This window comes from Xyrauchen texanus, chromosome 14 (genome assembly GCF_025860055.1).
Source record: "Xyrauchen texanus isolate HMW12.3.18 chromosome 14, RBS_HiC_50CHRs, whole genome shotgun sequence".
Lineage (NCBI taxonomy): Eukaryota > Metazoa > Chordata > Actinopteri > Cypriniformes > Catostomidae > Xyrauchen > Xyrauchen texanus.
Genome location: NC_068289.1, coordinates 46757407 through 46771896, shown reverse-complemented (window position 1 = coordinate 46771896; position 14490 = coordinate 46757407). Strand labels below are relative to the sequence as shown.

The window sequence follows — 14490 nt, the reverse complement described above, 5'->3', positions numbered from 1 at the left end:
TTATAATTTTTCTAAACAACGGCAACAGTTTGTAATCTCTGTCTTCCATTTCAGAGATATGAAGATTTTGCAAGGCAGTATCCAGGTAGGTTGTTACAGTCATTCTAATTACAGCAAATAATCAAGAAATCAAAATGTGTCCTAATTACTATCTTAAAGGGATTATTGACGCCAAATTGACTCACCCTCTAGGTGTTCCAAACCTGTATAACTTTTTCTTCTATGGAACACAAAAGGAGATGTTAGGCAGAATGTCACCATTCACCTTCACTGCATCATTTTACCACCCATTGAAAGTGAATGGTGACTGATGCTGTCGGTCACTAACATTCTGTCTAACATCACCTTTGTGTTCCTTGGAAAAAAGACAAATGGGTTTGAAACAAAATTAAAATGAGCAAATAATTAAATAATTTTCATTTTGGCTTACCTACCCCTTTAATGCACATTACTTTATAAAAGTACATTTCACCCTTTTTTAACTGAATATCCTGTTTCACTGAGAAATACAGTACGTCATATTAAAGACGTGGGATATCATTTCACATTGACTTTAACAAATGGAATTCTATTTATAATGCCTCAAATGAATCAAATTTTAGACCATTTTTAACAATGCATTGTTTTATTTTCTTAAGCTGCGAAAGGGGAGAAAGGAGACCAAGGAGCCCCTGGTAATCCAGGATCTCCAGGTAAAATTAATGTTTTTAGAAACTTGCTAAAGAGCCCAATTTAGCTTTTACAATTAGCATTGTAAAAGGGATTGAGGTTTTACATTTATTAATGCAACACTCTTTATTTTTTTTCATAGGTTTTGCCTCTGACTTTGATATCTACTCCCTTAAGGTATGTAAATCAATCAGTATGAAAGTATTTGATAAAACAATAGTTTCATATGTTTGCAGTACAGTATAGCAAAATGTCACGCTTCCTCAGAATGAGATGAAGGGAGAGCGCGGTGATCCTGGTCTTAAAGGCGTGAAAGGAGAACCAGGTGGTGGATTTTATGACCCGCGTTTTGGAGCTGTACAAGGACCACCAGGAAACCCCGGACTTCCTGTAAGGATTAATGTAACATTATAACAGTGACATCATTAGTAATGCAATTACCTAAATATGGATGTTTAGTTCTCATCAAGGTCATCTCTTCCAGGGGCCTAAAGGAGACTCAATCAGAGGGCCACCGGGACCTGAGGGCCCACCAGGATCACCTGGGGTTGGTTATGATGGTCGTCCAGGAAACCCAGGTCCTCCCGGACCTCCTGGTCTACCAGGGTCACCATCCTTGCCAGGGCCCTACAGACCAGGTAGACTAAAATTCCCTTATTATAAGAATATCAATAAGGAACTTGAATAACAAGCTATGCTTTTATTTATTTTTTTTTAACTCAGTGGATAAGATGATATATAAGCCCTATTTAGATGAAACTAGTTTTCCTTGAGGTTAGGTATATTTGTGTTTCACAGATGATGTGATTTTTTAATCCTGTCGAATTGAACACGTCTGTATTTTTTCTCACACAACATCAGTAAAAGTTACAGAGCAAATTACCTTTTCGTTTAACTCACTGGCCGTATGAGAAATCTATTCTGGATGGAAATGTCTGTAATTGTGGAATATAGTTTTTTTTTTCCTCATTTATTTTGACCTTCATCAAATATAACTATAACTAAATATCTTTTAATAACTTTTGGGGTGATAACAGTTGTTCATATACTTCTTACATCCCATTTAAGTTAAAAGTTAATTTATTAATAAGGAGATTCTGATCGCTGAATTACTCAATTTTGGTATAATGTTGATTACCACAAAAATGTGTTACTCATCCCTTGTTTATTAAAAAGAAAAGCACTTACATTGGCAGTGAATGGGGCCAGTGCATAACTGTTAACATATTTTTAGTGTGATAAAATCAGGGATTTACCAGTGTTACCATGTTTACCAGATTACAGGGTTTATCGGCATTACGTCGTCATGACAACTGAGTTGTAATATTGGATGTAACTGTACACAGATATGGTTAGTAAGCGATTTTGTCACACTAAAATTATGTTTGCACTTGTAGCTATAATTTTTAAATAGTGTGTATTTTAATACTTATGGGCTGGCCCCATTCACTTCCATTGTATGTGTGCATTACTGCAAAAACTATTTTTGCTTTTTTCTAAATAGTTTTTGGTTTATAATTTACAAACAATAAAAACATTGCAAACGTATACATTAGCTTATCAACTTACAGTTTTAAGCTCATTGCTCGTCACTTGCCATTGTCAGTTTGCTCATTCCTGTTGCGTGTCCTCAACCTGGCAACCCGCGTGAGCTTCGAGTCTGGGGAGTAGGTGGTGGGGGGAGACAGCTCTCCCATATTTTGAATTTGGACTTCAGTACTCTAAATGCTTGATGTCAATGTTACATATTGCTCCTTTACGTTTTGCTTGTCTTCCAAGTAACACAGAGCAACTTTTCAGTTTTTTTTTGTTTTGATAATTAATCTAATATATATATATATTAGAAAATGAATCCAATATATTTAGTGATAAATTTGTAATGTATAACTGGTAGGTGATTTTGATTGTTTCAGCAGTCAATATTCCTGGACCTCCAGGTCCTCCTGGCCCTCCTGGAAATCCCGGCCAAGGTTCTGGGGTGAGTGGGACATACTCAATTAAAGAGATAGGTCACACAAAAAAATCTAGATTGTGTAATTTACTCACCGTCATGTTGTTCTAAAACTGTATTACTTTTTTTCTTCTTCCATGGAACATAAAAGCAGATGTTATACAAAATGTAAACTTCTGAAATTGTTCAATAGAAATGTGTGAAAAAAAAGCAATAAAAGTAAATGGTGACTGAGGCTAACATTCTGCCTAACATATTTGATTTTGTGCCACAGAAGAAAGGAAGTAATTTTGCTTGGAACAGCATTAGGCTGAATAAATGATGACATCATTTTCTTTTTTTGGTGGGAACTATACCTTTAAACACAAAGTTTCACACTTTATTCATGCTTCAGAGTGTGGACACCCTCATGAATGTTAACAGGTTTAATGTGTTTTTTTCAAAGTATGGCAGCATTCACAATGTAATGCACATTTTTTCACTGTCAGCAGGTGACTGTGCTGAGGTCTTATGACATAATGATTGCTACAGCACGCAGACAAACAGAGGGTGCTCTCATATATGTTTTGGACAGAAGTGATCTCTACCTCAGAGTTCGGGATGGTGTTAAACAAGTGATGGTATGGTGTTTTATAAAGGACTCTTCTGTATTTGGGTCAGTGACGTGACATACATTTTTTTACGGACCCATTCACTTTCTATTCACATTATTCACACTAAAAAATAAAAAAATATTAAAAAAACATTTTATTCAGACAATGATTTGAATACACCTTCTATTACAAATTTGTGTTATATTTCTGAATAAAATTTATTTAGATATTTTTGTGGTCTAAAATGTCAAGTTGGTGTAACTGTTTTGAGCTTGTAATGAAGAAAAAAAGGGTGAAACTTAAAAGAAAAAAACAAACAAAAAAACAGAAAAACCAGTGTGGTATAACAAACATGTGGGAACCCATTTTGATATCAGGAAATAATATCACTGTAGATATTGTAAAGATTAGCTTCTTAAAAATGCAGATCATTTGACTTTCTCATGACATAGCATGGCAATTTTCAAGTTTGATTCAAGAAAAATTCAGAAATATTAATGATTAGAATTTTTTTTTTTACTTGACAGTGACAGTAGTTGACATTTTAGAGTCATTAAATTTAAATAGTTTTTAAAAAATGTATGAAAAAATACATGAATACAAAGATACATTTTAAGAACATTTATAAGAACTTGGCATTGGTTTTAAACTAGATTTTTCTTGTCATTGGCCCGTTTTAAGGAGAATATTATAAATCCAAATATATGCAAATTTGAACATATATTTTACTTTATTTGCAGCTTGGTGATTATAAACCATTATATGGAGATCTGGTAAGCTGTGTGAATTATAACATTCAAATAATGTACCCACTATTGAATCACAGCAAGTTAGCATTAGCAGATATGCATATATCAATTGCTAAAGGTATGACTGTAGCTTGTTGGCTCTTACCCCAGAACAATGAGGTGGCAGCAGTCCAGCCTCCCCCTGTTGTTCCGTATCCCCAAGACCACATAGCCAACAATGGAGCAGAGCCGATTTCTCCACCACACCAGCCGATTGATTTTCCAAGGAGGGAGCCAAATCAGCAGTATCCCTCCCAACCCGAACCTAGATACCCACCCCACACTGATAACAGGTACAATCCTGTGCAACCACAAATCAGATACCCGGTCACTCCTGGCCGCCATCCCAGTCCCCCTGTCAATCAACCTGAAGGCCACACCCACACCTCTGGACCAGGGGTTAGTTCAGTCAACTTTATAACAACATTTGACTGTGATCAGACTGTGCAGGTTGTCTGTATTGTATGATGGAATTCCTTATTTAATGCCACTTTATTTTTTTGTGCAGTTGCATCTTATTGCCCTGAATGCTCCACAAGTTGGCAACATAAGAGGCATTCGTGGAGCAGACTTCCTGTGCTTCCAGCAAGCTCGGGCCGTGGGACTGAAGGGAACATTCAGGGCCTTCCTGTCCTCCAAACTTCAGGATCTCTACAGCATTGTCCGCAAATCTGACAGAGACACACTGCCAATTGTGAACCTCAAGGTGTGTATTCCATTACGAATAAGGTAGTGCAAGTCTTGAGAAGTTGTGTGTTATAGTAGTTTTACCACAGGTAGACGTGTACTTAAGCCTAAAACACCCCTTACTGTGGTAAAACCACTGTAACGCAAATCTTGAGCGGCTTATTGCTTCTATATAGACACTAGTATATAATATTTAAAAGTGATATTTATTAACACATTGGAATAATAATTTTTTCCACAATGTCAGCCATGTCCATTTTCATTTGATCTTCACTAAAACTGAGCTTTTCGAAAACACTCTCCCGTTCCACATACTTTAGAAAGCGATGACAGAAGTAAACTGAAAACAGAGTTTTCAAAATTAAATTAATTAGTTTGGATGTGGCTACCCTTACAAAAATCAAAAGTTCATTAAATTAATTATTTTCACATGCAAATGAGCTTTTTAATATAATAAAAATGTAAGTTTGCATAGTATTATAGTTGAAGAAAATGATTGAGGCTTAATGCCATTTTTATGCCATGTTGTTCATAACAGGCGCTATTTTGCTGCTGTGGTTTTTGACAACTGCTTCTGCTCAGTGTAAGTCTCAGTAAAGCTCATAAGGTAACGTTTGAGTGTGGGGTTTGGGAAAGTGGGGGTGTGGCTAATCCAACAGCTCAGCTTGTGTAAATTCTAGAATGGCTAAAATCGTTTACAGCACCTTTAATATCCACCTTTTTCCTGAACACAGAAGTTTCACGATTTATAACAGACGCAAGTTTTCGTTTTCTGGTCTTCTGTATTTTCACTTGCATCGAACATCATATGTTCTTAGTAAATAATGTGATGTTTAGGTTATTACATTTTTTTAAATTGTCATACATTTTGGCTCCAGAGTGCTGTTACTTTAGGGAGCCGCAATGACCATTTTCCGACAGTGCCTCACTCGTCAAAGATTAAGGAGTAGGCAGATAACGTGACACTATGTACTTAGGTTAGTTACGTTGATATCAGTAATTACTTTGAGTTGTTAAGACAGCCTGAACCTGAGCCTGAACTAATTTTTACTCCAACTAACAATGGTTGTTGTTCTCTGTATGGAACGCTCATATTGGTAGTTTCTTATGGAGACTGGAACCAGCAAACAGTCCAGTGGCAATTTGAATCATCATGGTGATCAGTGGTTGGTCAGGAAAACTGTGGATAGAATGTGCGGTCAAATTGCTATAAAGTGGTTTGTTACCAAGGACTATAGCGGTTGTCCAACTGTTTGTACGTTAGTTTATGTTGTAGAATAATTCAAATAATGTTAACCATAGCCCTTATTTTAATCAAAAAACTACTTGTAAGGGGGTTAAGATGGGCAAGGAGGAGGCGAGAACCGGCTTGTCAATATAAATAATAATTTAATTAAACTCAAAACAAAAGCACAAACATAAACACACACACATGACGGACATGCCCGTAATTCTCTCTCTCTCGAACCGTCGTCACCGGCCACCTTTATCCCTCGCGCGCCCCATCAGGCCGATTGGGGACCGGGCGTGCGACATTCTAGCCTGGCCCCGCCCCCCTCCGCTCCACACTGCTCATCTACAAAAACTTGAGCAATTCCATAGAGAATCCATGGCTCGGAAATGCTAATAATGCTAGTTTTAGGGCAACAAACAGAACAGATCTTTTGGAACTTCAAAACCCCTTTGAACTTGGCTCAACCAATCAAAGTACAGAGTCGAACAAATCATTTTATATCTATAAAAAACGTTTTACTACTGTTGTTATCATCAGCATTTCTCTCTCAGAATACACAGATGTTAATTTGAAGTTTTTAATAATTCCTCAAGAATTTATTTTATACCAAACTCACTCAATGAACCCATGTGTTCTCTCCTCTCTACAGGATCAAGTGCTTTTCAGTAGCTGGGAGTCTCTCTTCAGTAATTCACAGAGCAGGATGAAGGATAATGCTCCTGTCTACTCATTTGATGGCAGAGATGTCCTGAGGGACAGTGCCTGGTGAGTGCCAATGGCGTTGCCTGATCTGTGTGACCCCTTTAATTAGAAGCCTCAGTAGAAACATCTTGTCAGCTTTCATTATCCTTTAAAATGCCCACTGCACTGGCACTATAAATGACTGATTTAATAATTTATAAAATATCAAGATACTGTCATATGTGTCATGCTGTGTAATAGCTTAGCCTGTCATGAGAACTACTTAAAGCACTAAGAGAGACCTTAACTATTTAAAAAGACCTTAAAGGAAAATTCTGGGTTCAATACAAGTTAAGCTCAATCAACAGCATTTAAGGCATAATATTGATGGCCACAAATTTATTTTGACTTGTCCCCAAAAATGGTGGTTCTAGTGAGGCACTTATAATGGAAGTAAACCATAAATGTTAAAATACTCACCCTTTCAAAAGTATTGCCAAAAGATGTAAACAACGTTTATCACTGTAAAACATGATTTTACAGTGATAAAATAATTTACTAAACTTTTCTATGTAAAGTCATAGCCAATTTACAGCTCAAATACATGAGTTTAAACAGAAGAATTAATGTGCTTTTATAAAATTACAAGCTTCACATTTCTTCCTCATTCACTTCCATTGTAAATGCATCACTGTAACCTTGATATTTTCATTATATAATGAAAATGAGGAATGAGTCGAAATTATTTTTTGTGGTAATCACCATTATGACACAAATGCTGTCACTTGAGCTTAACTTAGATTGAACCTGGAATATTAAAGGTCTTGCACAGCTACACTTAACTATTGGCATAAAGTCTGGACCACTTTGTAGCTTACTCAGGCCAAAAACTGCCCTCTTAGAGGGGAAGAGACTGTCTGACTGAAATGCAAAGTCTAACAAACTAACCACATTTTGTGTTTTTATGTAACATTTTGAGCATGTTTTTCTGACATCTGTTATACCTCAATGAGTGATCAGTAAGCAATAAAGTGGTAGATTGTTCAAATAGTGGTGCAGTGAGTAAATATTGTGTGCAGAATTTGTGTTCAAAATTTCTGTCCATCCAAAAGAAACAAGTACCGATGTTTTCATAGATTTAAGTCATACAAATAAAGCTGCACTGTATAAACTATCCCATCCCATTTATCCCATTTACTTCAAAAGTAATGTGGGGCATATTTACTAAATGGTTGCGCCGATTTTGTGTGCGGAATTCCAGCGTGAAAACCTGTGTCTTATTCACTAACCACTTGAAAGCATCTGAAATATTGCTGCATCTTGAGTATTTGTATTAAATAATTTGTATCCCTTTCCTATGTATAGTGTAAGTAAGGGATAACCCAAGGCTGTAAGTGTGCGTTAAATGATTTGCACAAGGTGGAGACGAAGATCCACCCTCCTGATTAATTACTGCTGTCATTGATTTTTACAGTGCAAATTTTGACTTCAAGAATAAGACAGGATGTAACAGTTAACTTGACCTACAGGTTGTTAGATCTAGAGTTCTACCTATTCTAAATCAGACACAGAGATAAAGTACTGCGATCATTTTACAATTTTTAGGAGACCAAACACTATTTAAAAACGAATCCAGAAATTATAATAGATACATACATACATAATATAGCACCTCTCAAAACATGTTAAATTTAATTTATTTTATTTTATTTGTAATTTTCACATTAATGAGGAAAAAACAGCGTTGCTGATGTGACAGTTGTAAAAGTAGCAGTTACGGTTCATTAACCCTCTGGGGTCTGAGGGTATTTTGGGCCCTGGAGAAGTTTTGACATGCCTTGACATTTGTGCTTTTTTCAGTTGATTAAAAACATGTTAATGGCTAAAGTCTGATAACACTGTATTCAGCACAAACTGGGCTACAATAATATGTGAGCAACATGTGTGTACATGTTTGTATTTTTGAGAAAATAATGTTTATGCATGTTTTTTGAAAAAACAAAAATTTTAAGTCACTGAAATAAGGCCATATAACACATACTAAACATTTCTCAAATACTTTGAGAACTGGATCTTGTAGCCTAGAGTTTTTGCTACAAAATGATGTGAAAAACATCCTGATCACTCATTCATACAAAACAATATAGTAATTTAACTTTTGTGTGACAATTTTAGTGTTGAATGGCAATATGCGTGGAGGCGTGAACTATCATGAATATTGATGAGATTCACATTGATGTGACATAAAGACCACTCCTCTGGGCCCATCAATGAGGAATGTGACAGAGAGAGAATTAATGTGAGGAGACTTAATGATCAAAATCAAGTTTTAAGTTAAAAGAAGTAGTCTGACTATATATTTTCTTTACATAAAACTTTACTTAATTTTAGACCTACACTACCGTTAACAGAAGTCTCTTCTGCTCACAAAGACTGGATTTATTTGATGCAAAATACTGAAACAATATTGCTATTCTGAACTATTTTTACAATTTAAAAGAACAGTTTTCTATTTAAATATATTGTAAAATGCAATTTGTGATCAAAGCTGATTTATAATCATTCTGATTTTCTAATATGGGAATATTTAAAGTGTATTTTACTAATTTAACCTGAACAGATATTTGCAAGCAGCTTTGTTGATGATAATGAGGCATTTTAAACACTAGATAAAATATAATCTAAACATTCATATTATTTTTATATCATGTTACACATCATATTTATATCATACAGCATACAATTTACATGTACATGTATATATATAATATAGCATGTCAACTAATGAAAACTAAATGACTTACTCGTCTGAAATTGTAACCTCAGCTGGATCAAGTCTTTCTTCAAAATACAAACGTTGCTGCTCTACGGGTCCTGCTCTTCTTCTGAGGAAAATGTTAAATCTTCCATAATATCCTGGAGCTTTCTGGCCGTGTCATTGCAAACGCGCAGAAAAATGAATGAAAAGTGTTTACCTCAGAGTAGGGGGCGTGTACATTTGCATTGATCGTCTCGGCACATTAGCGTATGAATGGCGCGCTCTGCTGGTGGGTGGGATCACATTACAGATAATGAGACGGACCGGTAAAAACTGTACATCGCTTTGTTTCAAACAGATTGCATTGCAGGAGAATATTTGTTTTAAATTGGAATAGTTTTATTTAAAAGTAGACATTTTAAGCTTTCTTTAGACATATGTTTCATGTTTGAGTGAAAATAATTAGCAGAGTTTCAGTTCATTTTTGTGACGTGTTTCTGAAATATGCTCGTGAACACAGAGACTGCTGAAAGCTCAACCTTTTAATTTTCTTTATTTTACAAAAGCACACGATTTTGTTGTTATTGTGCGTGTACACAAATAAAAGTAGACCCTTTATAGTCTCTAATGATGTCTTACACTTATCTGTATACCCAAAAATGACGGAGTATTTTAAGTTGTTTCTGCTGTAATGACGAAAATATCCAGCAAAACGCGCCGGCGCGTTTGCCGACCCCAGAGGGTTAAGAGGAGAAAAATCATTGAAAATGCTCCAAACCTGTAGACTTTGAGCTCTGAGACATCTATATTGTATCCGAGGCTGCACGATTGATTGATTGAATGAGTGAAATCACGATGTGGCCTTGCACGATTACTACACCGCAAATGGCTGCATGTTATGAAACACTTTCTAATCCTGTAGCTGTTAGCTCTAGTAGCATATGTTGAGCAGTGTAGATTATGTTTACATATTAATATATAAATCGTCTTGCCTCATCTTGCTGGACAGCAAAAGACATATTTGATGGGTCCTGTTTACCTTCTCTCCCCCTCTGTGCAAAACAGCCGAATGTCAAACCATACTTTCCTCACAAACTCTATTGGTGATTGATACAGGGCTGATCGGTCCGTGTTTCCTGTAGCACTTCACAGTTGAATTTAAGACTGCACTGCATGACTTGATGATGTTGTTTTGTGATGTAACGGTTAATTCCAGCTCTGAGAATATATTAAGGCCTGGAGGTCATTTAAAGAGAGGCATAAAACACTCGCAATGTCTCATCAATGAGGACAGCAGAGGAGGTTTATTAATATAGAACAGTGATTAAAACTTACTGGAACTACTTGTGCATTCAACGGATTGAACCTCACGCTATTACTGCCCGAGGAAAGCAGTTTTTTTTGTTGTTTTTAAAGAGATGATTGTGGACATTTTCTGTTGATCATAGCAGCATAAATTCATCAAATAATAATGAAATGATGGAGAAGAGCGTTATAACCTGACATACATTATGATGCAAAACATACTCATGTCCAATTTGTAAATTGTTCTATTGAGTTAGTTCTTTTCATTGAATCAGTTTGAATGATTCATTAGTGTATCTATCTGTATCAAAAAAGATTTAAAAAAAATCCTTATCCAGTACTCACAAATGACAGGGAATGTCATGGAAAAGTAATGAAAATACATTGGTCAAAAAGTGTGGGAATCATGTATAATGGATATCATTTCATCTTGGCTTTGAATCAGCTAATAACAATCGCTTCCCTGTTCTGTAGGCCAGAGAAGATGATCTGGCATGGGTCCAATGGCAAGGGTCACCGGCAGACAGATAACTACTGTGAGACATGGAGGGCCGGAGACCATGCGGTGACAGGCCTGGCCTCCTCCCTGCAGGCAGGCCAACTCCTCCAGCAGACCTCCAGCAGCTGCTCTAGCTCCTACATCGTGCTGTGCATCGAAAACAGTTACATGACACAGTCCAAGAAATAAAGCCGTCCACAAGAGTTTTTGAACACTCTAAACAACTGCAGTCCCAGTTCAACTCCAATAGATGCCTGTGTCTACGAATGAAAATATATATATATAAACTAAAAATGTAAAAGAACTGATTCTGCCTTTACGAGAATTTGCCCGTTGTCTGCTCCCGTAAAGCCAAAGAGGCAGTTGAACGTGGAGGGTTTTGCGCACTCTTAGGGCATTGGCACATATTTTTCAAGAGGTTGAACCAGATAAGTGAGGCCAACTGAGGCAGTGTTTTAAGTGTATTCATAAAATATTTTGTATATGAATTGTTTGTTGTATGTGTTGTTTTTTAATGTTTCTTTTAAGAGGTCTTAATTGGTATATTTAACCAATTTTAGCTACATATTGTTGTGTAACTTTTTCCACTTATTTGTCCATACATTTTCCATTTTCATCCAAGATTTTATTTGGATACCAAGGGGCAAATATTTTGCTATAGTTATAGGGAGTAAAACGAGAAAATATTTATTTCGCAATGAAGAGAGATCAAATATGATTTGAAACAGAAAAAAATCTAAACTTGTTTTGCTGTTTTAGTTGGCACTTTTTACAGTTTAATTCTTCCACAGATAAAAGTGTGAAACTGAAATGGTTAACTTTAGCTAAAAATGTTAACTCTCTCAAAATAGTCCAGATTGTATACTGTAATAAGGTGCCTTGAAAATTGCAATATGTCTCAAAAGAGTCCAGTTGGTATACTATAATATGGTGTCTTGAAAATGTCAATATGTCTCAAAAGAATTTTGTATAATTTTGTGAACAAAATTATTTTAAACACTTCTGTCACATTTATGGGGTCACATGTGTGTGTGTGTGTGTGTATATATATATATATATATATATATATATATATATATATATATACACACACACATAATTATTGTTATTAATATGAAGTTTTACATTCTTCTTAGGGTCAATGCTTTTCTGGTTGATTCCAGATTTTTTTTTTTTTTTGTTTGTTTTTCCCGATAATACAAAGTGGACGGCATAAGAGGGAAGCTGCAAGAGTTTTTGTATTAATAAATACTGATGTAGAAAGAACGAAAATATTTAGATAACTTGTCAATGAATTGTTTAGACATAAAAGAGCTTTTGGTTGCATTTGGTGATTTTCACTGATGAAAACGCTGCTGACAGTGTTGTTTGGGAGAGACATAGATGTATTTTATGAAGACACTTTATTTTCTAACCATATGGACTTTCAGATACCTAATCCACTGTAGTGCTTCTGATGTATGCGGTACAACCCTGTGGACCTTCCAAGTTTCCATGTGCTATACCATGTCTCAGAGGCACTAAATAAACGATTTTGTTTTCATTTGCCACAATTTCTTTGGCACTACTTATTATGTATTCAAATCTATTTCCTTAAAACCTGACCTTTCTATGGCACATATCTACATATACAGTAGCTTAAGCTTTGTTGTCTTTTCATGCACAATATTAACATATCGGACATCATTCACAGGCCATTTCATATCATAAATGTGCTTTCTTTGTTAACACTGTCATTTGGATTGACTAATTATGTATTTAATGTATTTTAGATTGAAATGCAGATTAAAATGGTTCCAACCCATTGTTTGCTTTGAGAAAATCATGTTTGCCTACAAGCATTAGAGGCTTAATGAATACTTTAGTTGACCCAAAATTCTGTAATTGTGATATAGTGACTCTGCTGTACTGTATGCTATTTTGTCTTCCCAAAGGTTGTCCATACGACTTGTGCAATATAGTTCAAGTATTCTGAAGCCATAGGATAGTTTTGTGTGATGAATAGACTATAATGTATGTCATTCAATGAAAAAATCACATTCTCCGTTTCACATATTTAAACTGGTGAACTGTATTCGGTTATGACCTGTTCGGTGTCAATGATACATGCCTCTTTGAATTTAAATCCATACACTAATGAGAAAAACATCTATGTGAAAATTCCTCAGAAATTATCTTGTTCCATTGAAAAAAATAGCAACATATGGATTTGGAACAACATTGGGGACAAGTAAATTATGACAGTCACAGACCTATTTCTTGAATGTAGATTTAAGAGTAAGTGATATTCAGTTTAAATCTTTGCCTTTAGATCATCATAAAGTGACCTTTGATCAGCATAAGTGCTCTTCATTCTCAATGGTTTGTGGGAATTGTAAACTATGCTATTCTTCTAAATGCTGTTTAAGCACCAACAACTCTCAGGCAAACGTCCGCTCTACACTTACAACAGAAAGGCCCAAAGTCCTGATTCATGCATGTCTGTAAATTGCACAGTGTGCCCCTTTGATGACATTGCAATCCCTCCTCAGCACCTATTGCACTGACTCTCTCTCCGCCTGAAGAGTTTTACAGCCTTTTCAATAGGATTTAGCGATGTGGTCTTGAGAGGGCCTCAGGGCAAATCAGAGACTGCTGACAGCGAGGTGGTAAAGCGGCCCCTTTTGTGTCTCTGGACTTAAAGGCATTTCAGCAAGCATTTCAGGCAGGTGGACTGAGCCTGGGTTAAAATAATCCATGATAACTGAATAGACCCTTTTCACACTTCCGGCTTTTGGAACGCGGAAGTACACTATTGCAGGGTTAACTTCTATAGCGGTGAATGGGAGACCACAGCAAATATTATTTTTGCTAATCCATTTGCTCCAGTAGCAAAATGAAAAAAGCACTATTACGTTTTCTTGACTCACCACAAGAGGTAAAAATAGAAAGCGGTGGATTATATCAGTCAGAAGAGAAAAGATGCCAAATTTACTGTCACTCCCTCAGCGGCTGTATTAGAAACCCATTGCAGATGTAGTAAAACAATTATTATAATTTTTTTTTTTTACAATTTCATGATAATATTAGACAAAGCATAATGTTATAAATTTACACAAAATAATAATAATACAAAAAATGACAGTATAATTAAGTTCCCTTGATTTACAGTGCTTAATAAGGTGGAAATGCATCTGTGTAAAGGGTCTATTGGGAAAAGTTAGTGTAGCTAAAGAAAAAAAAAAACTGAGGGTGTGCCTGACTGATCATGGCTTAAAAATACAGAAAATGATATGCCAACTGTATCTGGGAAGTTGTCAAAAAAACTTGAACTTTTAGACTTGAA

The 14490-nt window shown here is 35.7% G+C and overlaps 1 protein-coding gene across 8 annotated transcripts in view; it reads left to right on the top strand.

Annotated features, from left to right (window-relative positions):
* Positions 1-12718, top strand: part of LOC127655194 (collagen alpha-1(XVIII) chain-like) — a 130171-nt gene extending 117453 nt beyond the window's left edge. For 4 of the 8 annotated variants that reach the window (XM_052142842.1, XM_052142837.1, XM_052142841.1 and 1 more), the window contains 12 exons: positions 55-85; positions 639-692; positions 812-846; positions 937-1059; positions 1154-1307; positions 2583-2647; positions 3109-3240; positions 3954-3986; positions 4113-4400; positions 4510-4707; positions 6572-6687; positions 11141-12718. In XM_052142842.1, coding sequence (XP_051998802.1) covers positions 55-85; positions 639-692; positions 812-846; positions 937-1059; positions 1154-1307; positions 2583-2647; positions 3109-3240; positions 3954-3986; positions 4113-4400; positions 4510-4707; positions 6572-6687; positions 11141-11354 — 1443 coding nt within the window. In that variant the 3' untranslated portion in view covers positions 11355-12718. The remainder of the gene's footprint in view (positions 1-54; positions 86-638; positions 693-811; positions 847-936; positions 1060-1153; positions 1308-2582; positions 2648-3108; positions 3241-3953; positions 3987-4112; positions 4401-4509; positions 4708-6571; positions 6688-11140) is intronic. The other 4 variants (XM_052142838.1, XM_052142844.1, XM_052142840.1 and 1 more) reach the window with 3 other exon arrangements.
* The last annotated feature ends 1772 nt before the right edge of the window (positions 12719-14490 follow it).